The sequence below is a fragment of the Oncorhynchus nerka genome, linkage group LG9b (genome assembly GCF_034236695.1).
Source record: "Oncorhynchus nerka isolate Pitt River linkage group LG9b, Oner_Uvic_2.0, whole genome shotgun sequence".
In the NCBI taxonomy this organism is placed as follows: domain Eukaryota; kingdom Metazoa; phylum Chordata; class Actinopteri; order Salmoniformes; family Salmonidae; genus Oncorhynchus; species Oncorhynchus nerka.
Genome location: NC_088424.1, coordinates 48,111,085 through 48,128,336, shown reverse-complemented (window position 1 = coordinate 48,128,336; position 17,252 = coordinate 48,111,085). Strand labels below are relative to the sequence as shown.

The window sequence follows — 17,252 nt, the reverse complement described above, 5'->3', positions numbered from 1 at the left end:
CAGACACTACTTACCAACTGCTAGGTACCAGACACTACTTACCAACTGTTATGCCAGGTACCAGGCACTACTTACCAACTGCTAGGTACCTGCTAGGTACCAGGCACTACTTACCAACTGCCAGGTACCAGACACTACTTACCAACTGCCAGGTACCAGACACTACTTACCAACTGCTAGGTACCAGGCACTACTTACCAACTGCTAGGTACCAGGCACTACTTACCAACTGCTAGGTACCAGGCACTACATACCAACTGCTATGACAGGTACCAGGCTCTACTTACCAACTGCTATGACAGGTACCAGGCTCTACTTACCACCTGCTATGCCAGGTACCAGGCACTACTTACCAACTGCTATGCCAGGTACCAGACACTACCTACCAACTGCTATGACAGGTACCAGGCACTACATACCAACTGCTATGCCAGGTACCAGACACTACTTACCAACTGCTATGACAGCTACCAGACACTACTTACCACCTGCTAGGTACCAGACACTACTTACCAACTGCTATGCCAGGTACCAGACACTACTTACCACCTGCTAGGTACTAGACACTACTTACCAACTGCCAGGTACCAGGCACTACTTACCAACTGCTATGCCAGGTACCAGACACTACTTACCACCTGCTAGGTACCAGACACTACTTACCAACTGCTATGACAGGTACCAGACACTACTTACCACCTGCTAGGTACTAGACACTACTTACCAACTGCCAGGTACCAGGCACTACTTACCAACTGCTATGCCAGGTACCAGACACTACTTACCACCTGCTAGGTACCAGACACTACTTACCAACTGCTATGACTGGTACTAGACACTACTTACCAACTGCCAGGTACCAGGCACTACTTACCAACTGTTATGCCAGGTACCAGACACTACTTACCAACTGCTATGACAGGTACCAGACACTACTTACCAACTGCTATGACAGGTACCAGGCACTACTTACCACCTGCTAGGTACCAGGCACTACTTACCAACTGCTATGACTGGTACCAGACACTACTTACCAACTGCCAGGTACCAGGCACAACTTACCAACTGCTATGCCAGGTACCAGACACTACTTACCAACTGCTATGACAGGTACCAGGCACTACTTACCAACTGCTATGCCAGGTACCAGGCACTACTTACCAACTGCCAGGTACCAGGCACTACTTACCAACTGCCATGCCAGGTACCAGGCACTACTTACCAACTGCTATGCCAGGTACCAGGCACTACTTACCAACTGCTAGGTACCAGACACTACTTACCAACTGTTATGCCAGGTACCAGGCACTACTTACCAACTGCTAGGTACCTGCTAGGTACCAGGCACTACTTACCAACTGCCAGGTACCAGACACTACTTACCAACTGCTAGGTACCAGGCACTACTTACCAACTGCTAGGTACCAGGCACTACTTACCAACTGCTAGGTACCAGGCACTACTTACCAACTGCTAGGTACCAGACACTACTTACCAACTGCTAGGTACCAGACACTACTTACCAACTGTTATGCCATGTACCAGGCACTACTTACCAACTGCTAGGTACCTGCTATGCCAGGTACCAGGCACTACTTACCAACTGCCAGGTACCAGACACTACTTACCAACTGCCAGGTACCAGACACTACTTACCAACTGCTAGGTACCAGGCACTACTTACCAACTGCTAGGTACCAGGCACTACTTACCAACTGCTAGGTACCAGGCACTACATACCAACTGCTATGACAGGTTCCAGGCTCTACTTACCAACTGCTATGACAGGTACCAGGCTCTACTTACCACCTGCTATGCCAGGTACCAGGCACTACTTACCAACTGCTATGCCAGGTACCAGACACTACCTACCAACTGCTATGACAGGTACCAGGCACTACATACCAACTGCTATGCCAGGTACCAGACACTACTTACCAACTGCTATGACAGCTACCAGACACTACTTACCACCTGCTAGGTACCAGACACTACTTACCAACTGCTATGCCAGGTACCAGACACTACTTACCACCTGCTAGGTACAGACACTACTTACCAACTGCCAGGTACCAGGCACTACTTACCAACTGCTATGCCAGGTACCAGACACTACTTACCACCTGCTAGGTACCAGACACTACTTACCAACTGCTATGACAGGTACCAGACACTACTTACCACCTGCCAGGTACCAGACACTACTTACCAACTGCCAGGTACCAGGCACTACTTACCAACTGCTATGCCAGGTACCAGACACTACTTACCACCTGCTAGGTACCAGACACTACTTACCAACTGCTATGACTGGTACTAGACACTACTTACCAACTGCCAGGTACCAGGCACTACTTACCAACTGTTATGCCAGGTACCAGACACTACTTACCAACTGCTATGACAGGTACCAGACACTACTTACCAACTGCTATGACAGGTACCAGGCACTACTTACCACCTGCTAGGTACCAGGCACTACTTACCAACTGCTATGACTGGTACCAGACACTACTTACCAACTGCCAGGTACCAGGCACAACTTACCAACTGCTATGCCAGGTACCAGACACTACTTACCAACTGCTATGACAGGTACCAGGCACTACTTACCAACTGCTATGCCAGGTACCAGGCACTACTTACCAACTGCCAGGTACCAGGCACTACTTACCAACTGCCATGCCAGGTACCAGGCACTACTTACCAACTGTTATGCCAGGTACCAGGCACTACTTACCAACTGCTAGGTACCAGACACTACTTACCAACTGCTAGGTACCAGACACTACTTACCAACTGCTAGGTACCAGACACTACTTACCAACTGCTAGGTACCAGGCACTACTTACCAACTGCTAGGTACCAGGCACTACTTACAAACTGTTATGCCAGGTACCAGGCACTACTTACCAACTGCTATGCCAGGTACCAGGCACTACTTACCAACTGTTATGCCAGGTACCAGGCACTACTTACCAACTGCTATGCCAGGTACCAGGCACTACTTACCAACTGCTATGCCAGGTACCAGGCACTACTTACAAACTGTTATGCCAGGTACCAGGCACTACTTACCAACTGCCAGGTACCAGACACTACTTACCAACTGTTATGCCAGGTACCAGACACTACTTACCAACTGTTATGCCAGGTACCAGACACTACTTACCAACTGCTATGACAGGTACCAGGCACTACTTACCAACTGCTATGACAGGTACCAGGCACTACTTACCAACTGCCAGGTACCAGGCACTACTTACCAACTGCCAGGTACCAGGCACTACTTACCAACTGCCAGGCTGGTACCAGACACTACTTACCAACTGTTATGCCAGGTACCAGGCACTACTTACCAACTGCCAGGTACCAGACACTACTTACCAACTGCTAGGTACCAGACACTACTTACCAACTGTTATGCCAGGTACCAGGCACTACTTACCAACTGTTATGCCAGGTACCAGGCACTACTTACCAACTGCTATGCCAGGTACCAGGCACTACTTACCAACTGCTAGGTACCAGGCACTACTTACCAACTGCTATGCCAGGTACCAGGCACTACTTACCAACTGCTATGCCAGGTACCAGGCACTACTTACCAACTGCTAGGTACCAGACACTACTTACCAACTGTTATGCCAGGTACCAGGCACTACTTACCAACTGCTAGGTACCTGCTAGGTACCAGGCACTACTTACCAACTGCCAGGTACCAGACACTACTTACCAACTGCTAGGTACCAGGCACTACTTACCAACTGCTAGGTACCAGGCACTACTTACCAACTGCTAGGTACCAGGCACTACTTACCAACTGCTAGGTACCAGACACTACTTACCAACTGCTAGGTACCAGACACTACTTACCAACTGTTATGCCAGGTACCAGGCACTACTTACCAACTGCTAGGTACCAGACACTACTTACCAACTGCTATGCCAGGTACCAGACACTACTTACCAACTGCTATGCCAGGTACCAGACACCACTTACCAACTGCTATGCCAGGTACCAGACACTACTTACCAACTGCTATGCCAGGTACCAGACACTACTTACCAACTGCTATGCCAGGTACCAGGCACTATTTACCAACTGCTAGGTACCAGACACTACTTACCAACTGTTATGCCAGGTACCAGGCACTTACTTACCAACTGCTATGCCAGGTACCAGGCACTACTTACCAACTGCTATGCCAGGTACCAGACACTACTTACCAACTGTTATGCCAGGTACCAGGCACTACTTACCAACTGCTAGGTACCAGGCACTACTTACCAACTGCTATGCCAGGTACCAGACACTACTTACCAACTGCTAGGTACCAGACACTACTTACCAACTGCTATGACAGGTACCAGACACTACTTACCAACTGCTATGACAGGTACCAGACACTACTTACCAACTGCTATGACAGGTACCAGACACTACTTACCAACTGCTATGACAGGTACCAGGCACTACTTACCAACTGCTAGGTACCAGACACTACTTACCAACTGCTATGCCAGGTACCAGGCACTACTTACCAACTGCCAGGTACCAGGCACTACTTACCAACTGCCAGGTACCAGGCACTACTTACCAACTGTTATGCCAGGTACCAGGCACTACTTACCAACTGCTATGCCAGGTACCAGACACTACTTACCAACTGCTAGGAACCAGGCACTACTTACCAACTGCTATGCCAGGTACCAGGCACTACTTACCAACTGCTAGGTACCAGGCACTACTTACCAACTGCCAGGTACCAGGCACTACTTACCAACTGCTATGCCAGGTACCAGACACTACTTACCAACTGTTATGCCAGGTACCAGGCACTACTTACCAACTGCTGCCAGGTACCAGACACTACTTACCAACTGCCAGGTACCAGACACTACTTACCAACTGCTAGGTACCAGGCACTACTTACCAACTGCTAGGTACCAGACACTACTTACCAACTGCTAGGTACCAGGCACTACTTACCAACTGCTATGACAGGTACCAGGCACTACTTACCAACTGCTATGACAGGTACCAGGCTCTACTTACCACCTGCTATGCCAGGTACCAGGCACTACTTACCAACTGCTATGCCAGGTACCAGACACTACCTACCAACTGCTATGACAGGTACCAGACACTACCTACCAACTGCTATGACAGGTACCAGGCACTACATACCAACTGCTATGCCAGGTACCAGACACTACTTACCACCTGCTAGGTACCAGACACTACTTACCAACTGCTATGCCAGGTACCAGACACTACTTACCAACTGCTATGACAGGTACCAGACACTACTTACCACCTGCTAGGTACTAGACACTACTTACCAACTGCCAGGTACCAGGCACTACTTACCAACTGCTATGCCAGGTACCAGACACTACTTACCAACTGCTATGACAGGTACCAGACACTACTTACCACCTGCTAGGTACCAGACACTACTTACCAACTGCTATGACTGGTACTAGACACTACTTACCAACTGCCAGGTACCAGGCACTACTTACCAACTGCTATGCCAGGTACCAGACACTACTTACCAACTGCTATGACAGGTACCAGACACTACTTACCAACTGCTATGACAGGTACCAGGCACTACTTACCAACTGCTATGCCAGGTACCAGACACTACTTACCAACTGCTATGCCAGGTACCAGGCACTATTTACCAACTGCTAGGTACCAGACACTACTTACCAACTGCTAGGTACCAGGCACTACTTACCAACTGTTATGCCAGGTACCAGGCACTTACTTACCAACTGCTATGCCAGGTACCAGGCACTACTTACCAACTGCTATGCCAGGTACCAGACACTACTTACCAACTGCTAGGTACCAGACACTACTTACCAACTGCTATGACAGGTACCAGACACTACTTACCAACTGCTATGACAGGTACCAGACACTACTTACCAACTGCTATGACAGGTACCAGACACTACTTACCAACTGCTATGACAGGTACCAGGCACTACTTACCAACTGCTAGGTACCAGACACTACTTACCAACTGCTATGCCAGGTACCAGGCACTACTTACCAACTGCCAGGTACCAGGCACTACTTACCAACTGCCAGGTACCAGGCACTACTTACCAACTGTTATGCCAGGTACCAGGCACTACTTACCAACTGCTATGCCAGGTACCAGACACTACTTACCAACTGCTAGGAACCAGGCACTACTTACCAACTGCTATGCCAGGTACCAGACACTACTTACCAACTGCTAGGTACCAGGCACTACTTACCAACTGCTAGGTACCAGGCACTACTTACCAACTGCTATGCCAGGTACCAGACACTACTTACCAACTGTTATGCCAGGTACCAGGCACTACTTACCAACTGCTAGGTACCAGACACTACTTACCAACTGCCAGGTACCAGACACTACTTACCAACTGCTAGGTACCAGGCACTACTTACCAACTGCTAGGTACCAGACACTACTTACCAACTGCTAGGTACCAGGCACTACATACCAACTGCTATGACAGGTACCAGGCTCTACTTACCAACTGCTATGACAGGTACCAGGCTCTACTTACCACCTGCTATGCCAGGTACCAGGCACTACTTACCAACTGCTATGCCAGGTACCAGACACTACCTACCAACTGCTATGACAGGTACCAGGCACTACATACCAACTGCTATGCCAGGTACCAGACACTACTTACCAACTGCTATGACAGGTACCAGACACTACTTACCACCTGCTAGGTACCAGACACTACTTACCAACTGCTATGCCAGGTACCAGACACTACTTACCAACTGCTATGACAGGTACCAGACACTACTTACCACCTGCTAGGTACTAGACACTACTTACCAACTGCCAGGTACCAGGCACTACTTACCAACTGCTATGCCAGGTACCAGACACTACTTACCAACTGCTATGACAGGTACCAGACACTACTTACCACCTGCTAGGTACCAGACACTACTTACCAACTGCTATGACTGGTACTAGACACTACTTACCAACTGCCAGGTACCAGGCACTACTTACCAACTGCTATGCCAGGTACCAGACACTACTTACCAACTGCTATGACAGGTACCAGACACTACTTACCAACTGCTATGACAGGTACCAGGCACTACTTACCACCTGCTAGGTACCAGGCACTACTTACCAACTGCTATGACTGGTACCAGACACTACTTACCACCTGCTAGGTACCAGACACTACTTACCAACTGCCAGGTACCAGGCACTACTTACCAACTGCTATGACAGGTACCAGGCACTACTTACCAACTGCTATGCCAGGTACCAGGCACTACTTACCAACTGCCAGGTACCAGGCACTACTTACCAACTGCCAGGTACCAGGCACTACTTACCAACTGCTATGCCAGGTACCAGACACTACTTACCAACTGCTATGACAGGTACCAGGCACTACTTACCAACTGCTATGACAGGTACCAGGCACTACTTACCAACTGCTATGCCAGGTACCAGGCACTACTTACCAACTGCCAGGTACCAGGCACTACTTACCAACTGCCAGGTACCAGGCACTACTTACCAACTGTTATGCCAGGTACCAGGCACTACTTACCAACTGATATGACAGGTACCAGGCACTACTTACCAACTGCTAGGTACCAGACACTACTTACCAACTGCTAGGTACCAGACACTACTTACCAACTGCTAGGTACCAGACACTACTTACCAACTGCTAGGTACCAGACACTACTTACCAACTGCTAGGTACCAGACACTACTTACCACCTGCTATGCCAGGTACCAGACACTTTTTGACTTAAGTGTGTGTTATGATAGGACACACGGGATAGGATGTACTGGTCCTGATTCCATTTGTGTAATTACAAAAAAAATGCCTCAAGGCAATACTATGGCAATACAAATCAATCACAGATCAACTATGTAGCACCATGATGTCACAATGGCCTTACTCAAATCATCCTAGCACTGCTACAGAAAAATGTGAGGAACGTTTGGGACTAATAGATCTTGTAAATAATGTGTGTGTGTGTGTGTGTGTGTGTGTGTGTGTGTGTGTGTCTCGTCAGGCAGAAGTGTGTGTCCATGGAAGAGAACCCCCAGGTGTTCTTCTGCTGCTGTGAGGGGAACTACTGCAATGAGAGGTTCACACACCTGCCTGACCTCGTTGCCGCCGGCAACAGAGGTGAGTGGACATGAACTTTGAAACCCGTTCTTAAATTTAAAAAAAAAAAAAAAAAAAAAAAATGTTTTATTTATTTAGAGTCAGAACACAAATCATATAGACTGGATATCAGGCATCACAATATACCACAAGTAAAATAAATGAAGATATTGTTAAAGTTTGATTGTAACTGATTGATTTTCATCTTCTGTGATCTGTTCTCCTTCCTAGTGAAAATCCGCCCCCCTCCCAGAGTGCCATCTCTGTTGAATAGCCTGGTGTTCAGTGTGCTATCTCTGTGTGTTCTGTCTCTGACTCTGCTACTTGCCCTGTGGATGTACCGGCAGCACAAACCACCCTACGGACATGTTGACCTCCTTGAGGTGAGCTCACACCACTTAACTAGTGCTGATCTAGGATCAGGTCCCCCCCCTGTGGCCATATCATCTGTTCTAGGATCAGGTCCCCCCCTGTGGCCATATAATCTGATCTAGAATGGCCATATAATCTGATCTAGGATCAGGTCCCCCTGTGGCCATATAATCTGATCTAGGATCAGGTCCCCCCCTGTGGCCATATCATCTGATCTAGGATCAGGTCCCCCCCTGTGGCCATAATAATCTGATCTAGGATCAGGATCAGCCCCCCCTGTGGCCATATAATCTGATCTAGGATCAGGTCGCCCCCCTGTGGCCATATCAATCTAGGATCGCCCGTGGCCATATCATCTAGGATCAGGCCCCCTGTGGCATATCATCTGATCAGGTCCCCCCTGTGGCCATATCATCTGATCTAGGATCAGGTCTGGCCATATCATCTGATCTAGGATCATCATATCATCTGATCTAGAATCAGGTGGCCCATCTGATCTAGGATCAGGTCCCCCCTGTGGCCATATAATCTGAGGTCTGGCCATATCATCTGATCTAGGATCAGGTCCCCCCTGTGGCCATATAATCTGATCTAGGATCAGGCCCCCCTGTGGCCATATCATCTGATAGGAACAACGGCTTTGTTTACACAGGCAGCCCAATTCTGATATTTTGCCTAATTCTTGGCAAAAGATCTGATCTGATTGGTCAAAAGGCAAATTATTGGCAAAAGATCTGATCTGATTGGTCAAAAGACAAATTATCGTCAAAAGATCAGAATTGGACTGCCTATGTAAACACAGCTCAACACATACAGGAGATCAAGGAAAGAATCAGAGAATTGATGGAGTGTGATATGGACTTGTTCTTCAGGTTGTAGCGTTTTCTCCCCTCTGTCTGTCAGGACCCTCGGCAAACCCCTCCCTCTCCCATGGTGGGGCTGAAGCCTCTGCAGTTATTGGAGGTGAAGGCAAGGGGGCGCTTCGGCTGTGTGTGGAAGGCTCAGCTGATGAGTGAATACGTGGCTGTGAAGGTCTTCCCTGTTCGGGTAAGACATGCGGGGTTTTAGTCTATGGCAGGGGCCTCAAATTACCCCCCCCCCCCCTCCCGGGGTTACAGTTAGAGGGGGGACATTCAGTCTTTAATGAGGTCCGGAGGGTGATATTTCCTTGGTTAATTTTTGACGACTTGGTGGTTCTTAACTGGACAGTGAAGACCCACTGTATGAATGTGCTGGTGGTCCGTTGTCGTGACTACACGGTTTCCATTTTGTTTGTCGTCGTTTGAAAGTACATTGAGATCTCTAGCTTAAACTAGAGATTTTTCTGGTGGAATTTTTTTATGATGATAAATTAGATTTCTGATGGACATCTAGAGGGTTAAACGAGCTCTTGACTCAAACTCCCCGCGGGTTTTATGTTTGACACCCCTGGTCTATGGGATAGTAACATTCAGCCCTGGGTGAGTACGGGTGATAGCAGAAATGATTCGCCGCTGAACCTGGTTCCTCTTGAGGTCTCTTCCTTCTCGGGACTTTTCCACTGTGCTACTGCTTGTGCTTTGGGGATCTAAGGTTACGGGATCCTACTTGTGTAAATAGAGTTTCATAAATGTATTGTGATTTAATTTGATTAAAATAGAAATGGGAGAGGGAAATACCTAGTTAGTTGTACAACTGAAATGTGTCTTCCGCATTTAACCCAACCCCTCTGAATCAGAGAGGTGCGGGGGGGCTGCCTTAATCGACATCCACGTCTTCGGCGCCCGGGGAAACAGTGGGCACGACTATAGATTATTTTACCTTGTCAGATCAGGGATTCGATCCAGCGACCTTTCGATTACTGACCCAACGCTCTAACCACGAGGCTACCCTGCCGACCCTGTAAGTTTCCATTATAACATGTGATTGTATGGGTGTGCAGGACAAGCAGTCGTGGCAGAATGAGAGGGATATCTTCCTGACTCCTGGTATGAGACATGAGAACCTGCTTCGTTACATCGCTGCGGAGAAACACGGCAGCAACATGGAGACGGAACTCTGGCTCATCATGGAATTCCATGAGCGGGTGAGGAAATACAGCCAATCGATCAATTCATTTATCAATAAATTAATCTATTCATTTATAGAAGGGCATGTTGTGTTTTATATTGTGGTCTATTCCAGTTTGTTATCTAAGCCATAGTCAAAAACCTCTTTTTTAACCAAGTCTGTGTGCATCTGCGTTCGTGTGTGTGTGTGTGTGTGTACAGGGTTCGTTGACTGACCATCTGAAGGACCGTACAGTGACCTGGTCTGAAATGTGTCATATTGCTGAGACGATGTCCCGTGGTCTGGCCTACCTCCATGAAGACACAGCCATCAACAAGGGAGAAGGCCCCAAACCCACCATAGCACACAGGTGACATCGTGTGTTTTCAAAGTCAATAACTTACCTGCTTAGATAAACATAATAATACAGTGCCTTGCGAACGTATTCGGCCCCCTTGAACTTTGCGACCTTTTGCCACATTTCAGGCTTCAAACATAAATATATAAAACTGTATTTTTTTTGTGAAGAATCAACAACAAGTGGGACTCAATCATGAAGTGGAACGACATTTATTGGATATTTCAAACTTTTTTAACAAATCAAAAACTGAAAAATTGGGCGTGCAAAATTATTCAGCCCCTTTACTTTCAGTGCAGCAAACTCTCTCCAGAAGTTCAGTGAGGATCTCTGAATGATCCAATGTTGACCTAAATGACTAATGATGATAAATACAATCCACCTGTGTGTAATCAAGTCTCCGTATAAATGCACCTGCACTGTGATAGTCTCAGAGGTCCGTTAAAAGTGCAGAGAGCATCATGAAGAACAAGGAACACACCAGGCAGGTCCGAGATACTGTTGTGAAGAAGTTTAAAGCCGGATTTGGATACAAAAAGATTTCCCAAGCTTTAAACATCCCAAGGAGCACTGTGCAAGCGATAATATTGAAATGGAAGGAGTATCAGACCACTGCAAATCTACCAAGACCTGGCCGTCCCTCTAAACTTTCAGCTCATACAAGGAGAAGACTGATCAGAGATGCAGCCAAGAGGCCCATGATCACTCTGGATGAACTGCAGAGATCTACAGCTGAGGTGGGAGACTCTGTCCATAGGACAACAAACAGTCGTATATTGCACAAATCTGGCCTTTATGGAAGAGTGGCAAGAAGAAAGCCATTTCTTAAAGATATCCATAAAAATTGTTGTTTAAAGTTTGCCACAAGCCACCTGGGAGACACACCAAACATGTGGAAGAAGGTGCTCTGGTCAGATGAAACCAAAATTGAACTTTTGGCAACAATGCAAAACGTTATGTTTGGCGTAAAAGCAACACAGCTCATCACCCTGAACACACCATCCCCACTGTCAAACATGGTGGTGGCAGCATCATGGTTTGGGCATGCTTTTCTTCAGCAGGGACAGGGAAGATGGTTAAAATTGATGGGAAGATGGATGGAGCCAAATACAGGACCATTCTGGAAGAAAACCTGATGGAGTCTGCAAAAGACCTGAGACTGGGACGGAGATTTGTCTTCCAACAAGACAATGATCCAAAACATAAAGCAAAATCTACAATGGAATGGTTCAAAAACAAACATATCCAGGTGTTAGAATGGCCAAGTCAAAGTCCAGACCTGAATCCAATCGAGAATCTGTGGAAAGAACTGAAAACTGCTGTTCACAAATGCTCTCCATCCAACCTCACTGAGCTCGAGCTGTTTTGCAAGGAGGAATGAGAAAAAATGTCAGTCTCTCGATGTGCAAAACTTATAGAGACATACCCCAAGTGACTTACAGCTGTAATCGCAGCAAAAGGTGGCGCTACAAAGTATTAACTTAAGGGGGCTGAATAATTTTGCACGCCCAATTTTTAAGTTTTTGAATTGTTAAAAAAGTTTGAAATATCCAATAAATGTCGTTCCACTTCATGATTGTGTCCCACTTGTTGTTGATTCTTCACAAAAAAATACAGTTTTATATCTTTATATTTGAAGCCTGAAATGTGGCAAAAGGTCGGAAAGTTCAAGGGGGCCGAATACTTTCGCAAGGCACTGTATATCAAGCCTACGGGTTATATATAAACTATGTTTCCCAGGGACTTCAAGAGTAAGAACGTGATGTTGAGACGTGATCTGACAGCCGTCATCGGAGACTTTGGTTTGGCTGTCCGGTTTGAGCCGGGGAAACCTCCAGGAGACACCCACGGACAGGTAGTTTAACACACACACACACAGGTCTTACAATTACTTACTTGCCTTCTCTCTCTCTCTCTTGTTTTACTTTCTGTCTCTCTCTCTCTCGCTCTACTTTATCTCTCTCTCCCTCTGTCGTTATCTCTCCCTCTGTCGGTATCTCTCTCTCTGTCGTTATCTCTCCCTCTCTCTCTCTGTCGTTATCTCTCCCGTTATCTCTCCCTCTCTCTCTCTCTGTCGTTATCTCTCCCTCTCTCTCTCTGTCGTTATCTCTCCTCTCTCTCTCTGTCGTTATCTCTCCCTCTCTCTCTCTGTCGTTATCTCTCCCTCTCTCTCTCTGTCGTTATCTCTCCCTCTCTCTCTCTCTGTCGTTATCTCTCTCTGTCGTTATCTCTCTCTCTCTCTGTCGTTATCTCTCTCTCCCTCTCTCTCTTTCTGTCGTTATCTCTCTCTCTGTCGTTATCTCTCTCCCCCTCTCTCTCTCTCTGTCGTTATCTCTCCCCCTCTCTCTCTGTCGTTATCTCTCTCTCTCTCTCTCTCTCTCTGTCGTTATCTCTCTCCCCCTCTCTCTCTCCTCCTCTCTCTCTCTGTCGTTATCTCTCTCTCCCTCTCTCTCTGTCGTTATCTCTCTCTCCCTCTCTCTCTGTCGTTATCTCTCCCCTCTCTCTCTGTCGTTATCTCTCCCCCTCTCTCTCTGTCGTTATCTCTCCCTCTCTCTCTGTCGTTATCTCTCCCCTCTCTCTCTGTCGTTATCTCTCCCCTCTCTCTCTGTCGTTATCTCTCTCTCTCTGTTTATCTCTCCCCCCTGTCGTTATCTCTCCCCCTCTCTCTGTCGTTATCTCCCCCCGCTCTGTCGTTATCTCTCGCTCCCTCTCTCTGTCGTTATCACTCTCTGTCGTTCTCCCCCCCTCTCTCTGTCGTTATCTCCTCTCTCTCTCTGTCGTTATCTCTCCCCTCTCTCTCTCTCTCTCCCCTCTCTCTCTGTCGTTATCTCTCTCTCTCTCTCTCTCTCTCTGTCGTTATCTCTCGCTGTCGTTATCTCTCTCTCTCTGTCGTTATCTCTCTCTCGCTGTCGTTATCTCTCTCTCTGTCGTTATCTCTCTCTCTCTGTCGTTATCTCTCTCCCTCTCTCTGTCGTTATCTCTCTCTCTGTCGTTATCTCTCTCTCTCTGTCGTTATCTCTCTCTCTGTCGTTATCTCTCTCTCTCCCCCTCTCTCTCTCTCCCCCTCTCTCTCTCTCCCCCTCTCTCTCTGTCGTTATCTCTCTCTCCCCCTCTCTCTCTGTCGTTCACTCTCCCTCCTCCAGGTGGGTACGTGGCGTTACATGGCCCCTGAGGTTCTAGAAGGGGCTATAAACTTCCAGAGAGACTCCTTCCTGAGGATCGATATGTATGCTATGGGGCTGGTGCTTTGGGAACTGGTGTCACGATGCATCGCCACAGACGGTGAGAGTTCCTGCTCAGGATCCCCCGTTACAAACATGTTTCTTTAACTGCTAGACCACACCCCCTCCGGTTCTGTTTGATGCCTAGACCACACCCCCTCCGGTTCTGTTTGATGCCTAGACCACACCCCCTCCGGTTCTGTTTGATGCCTAGACCACACCCCCTCCGGTTCTGTTTGATGCCTAGACCACACCCCCTCCGGTTCTGTTTGATGCCTAGACCACACCCCTCCGGTTCTGTTTGATGCCTAGACTCACACCCCTCCGGTTCTGTTTGATGCCTAGACCATCACCCCTCCGGTTCTGTTTGATGCCTAGACCGCACCCTCCGGTTCTGTTTGATGCCTAGACCGCACTCCTCCGGCTCCGTTTGATGCCTCTGTTTGATGCCTAGACCTGTCACCCCCTCCGACTCCGCTTGATGCCTTAGACCGGCTCCGTTTGATGTCTAGACCACCCCTCCGGCTCCGTTTGATGTCTCTCCGGTTCCGTTTGATGTCTAGACCGCACCCTCCGGTTCCGTTTGATGTCTAGACCACACCCTCCGGTTCCGTTTGATGTCTAGTCGCACCCCTCCGGTTCCGTTTGATGTCTAGACCGCACCCCCTCCGGTTCCGTTTGATGCCTAGGACTAGAAGGGGCACCCCCTCCGGTTCCGTTTGATGTCTGGGAACCACACCCTCCGGTTCCGTTTGATGCCTAAACATGTTTCTTTAACTGCTAGACCCTCCCGGCTCCGGCTGTTTGATGCCCCCTCCGGCTCCGTTTGATGCCTAGACCGCACCCCCTCCGGTTCCGTTTGATGTCTAGACCGCACCCCCTCCGGCTCCGTTTGATGCCTAGACCGCACCCCCTCCGGTTCCGTTTGATGTCTTTGATGCTCCGTTTGATGTCTAGACCGCACCCCTCCCGGTTCCGTTTGATGTCTAGACCGCACCCCCCTCCGGTTCCGTTTGATGCCTAGACCACACCCTCCGGTTCCGTTTGATGTCTAGACCGCACCCTCCGGTTCCGTTTGATGTCTAGACCACACCCCCTCCGGTTCCGTTTGATGCCTAGACCGCACCCTCCGGTTCTGTTTGATGTCTAGACCACACCCCCTCCGGTTCCGTTTGATGCCTAGACCGCACCCCCTCCGGTTCCGTTTGATGTCTAGGACCGCACCCCCTCCGGTTCCGTTTGATGCCTAGACCGCACCCTCCGGCTCCGTTTGATGCCTAGACCGCACCCTCCGGCTCCGTTTGATGCCTAGACCGCACCCTCCGGCTCCGTTTGATGCCTAGACCGCACCCTCCGGCTCCGTTTGATGCCTAGACCGCACCCTCCGGCTCCGTTTGATGCCTAGACCGCACCCCCTCCGGTTCCGTTCCGGCTCCGTTTGATGCCTAGACCGCACCCTCCGGTTCCGTTTGATGCCTAGACCGCACCCCTCCGGTTCCGTTTGATGCCTAGACCGCACCCCCTCCGGTTCCGTTTGATGCCTAGACCGCACCCCCTCCGGTTCCGTTTGATGCCTAGACCGCACCCCTCCGGTTCCGTTTGATGCCTAGACCGCACCCCTCCGGTTCCGTTTGATGCCTAGACCGCACCCTCCGGTTCTGTTTGATGCCTAGACCGCACCCTCCGGTTCTGTTTGATGCCTAGACCGCACCCCCTCCGGTTCTGTTTGATGCCTAGACCGCACCCCCTCCGGTTCTGTTTGATGCCTAGACCGCACCCCCTCCGGTTCTGTTTGATGCCTAGACCGCACCCCCTCCGGTTCTGTTTGATGCCTAGACCGCACCCTCCGGCTCTGTTTGATGCCTAGACCGCACCCCCTCCGGCTCTGTTTGATGCCTAGACCGCACCCTCCGGCTCTGTTTGATGCCTAGACCGCACCCCCTCCGGCTCTGTTTGATGTCTAGACCGCACCCTCCGGCTCTGTTTGATGTCTAGACCGCACCCCCTCCGGCTCTGTTTGATGTCTAGACCGCACCCTCCGGCTCTGTTTGATGTCTAGACCGCCCCTCCGGTTCTGTTTGATGCCTAGACCGCACCCCCTCCGGTTCCGTTTGATGCCTAGACCGCACCCCCTCCGGTTCCGTTTGATGCCTAGACCGCACCCTCCGGCCCGTTTGATGCCTAGACCGCACCCCTCGGCTCCGTTTGATGCCTAGACCGCACCCCCCTCCGGCTCCGTTTGATGCCTAGACCGCACCCCCTCCGGCTCTGTTTGATGTCTAATATATATTTTCATATATGCCAAATGTCTACCTTGTTTTAGTTTCTGTATAAACAATGCATTTACTAATAATAAACAATGCATTTACTAAAAACAGTGTGTTTACTAAAAACAAACAGCCTATCAGTAACTTGTAAAGCCTTCAATATAATGTTTTCTTGTCTCTCAGGTACCGTAGGGGAGTTCATGCTGCCGTTTGAGGAGGAGATTGGCCAACATACGTCACTACAGGAACTGCAGGATGTGGTCGTTCACAAGAAGATGAGACCGGTCTTCAAGGATACCTGGCTCAAACACCCGGTCAGTAACACTGGGATGGTACGCTGGGATGGTACGCTGGGATGGTACGCTGGGATGGTACGCTGGGGTAACAGTAGAGCGACTTAAAAAAAACTATTTTGTTTGTTTTATATTGTATTTCCTGTAACCTCTTGGCTTCTTGCTGTGTGTATCGGTGCCACAGGGTCTGTCTCAGTTGTGTGAGACTATAGAGGAGTGTTGGGACCATGACGCCGAGGCTCGTCTCTCCGCCGGCTGTGTCGAGGAACGCGTCTCCCAGATCGCCAGGACAACCGTCAGCACTACCTCAGACTGCCCAGTTGCCGTAGTAATGTCGGTAACCGTCGACGACGACCTACCTCCTAAAGAGTCCGGCACCTGAGTTCTGTGTTACTGTGACGTCATCACGGAACGATGCTCCTGACTTTTCTAGCCTAAACTTTTAAACAACTTGAATACAGCTGCTATTTTTATAGACTTGATATTGGGAATTATTGTTTTTAAGAATTTTAAAAAATGTTATTTTGGA

General features: G+C 49.0%; 1 protein-coding gene across 1 annotated transcript in view; it reads left to right on the top strand.

The window, feature by feature from the left end:
- LOC115125065 (activin receptor type-2B-like) overlaps window positions 1-17,252 on the top strand; it is a 47,210-nt gene extending 29,958 nt beyond the window's left edge. The window contains exons 3-11 of the mRNA XM_065013797.1: window positions 8,090-8,205; window positions 8,416-8,567; window positions 9,460-9,603; window positions 10,478-10,621; window positions 10,806-10,954; window positions 12,683-12,797; window positions 14,086-14,224; window positions 16,614-16,744; window positions 16,908-17,252. Of these exons, the coding sequence (XP_064869869.1) occupies window positions 8,090-8,205; window positions 8,416-8,567; window positions 9,460-9,603; window positions 10,478-10,621; window positions 10,806-10,954; window positions 12,683-12,797; window positions 14,086-14,224; window positions 16,614-16,744; window positions 16,908-17,105 (1,288 nt within the window). The 3' untranslated portion in view covers window positions 17,106-17,252. The remainder of the gene's footprint in view (window positions 1-8,089; window positions 8,206-8,415; window positions 8,568-9,459; window positions 9,604-10,477; window positions 10,622-10,805; window positions 10,955-12,682; window positions 12,798-14,085; window positions 14,225-16,613; window positions 16,745-16,907) is intronic.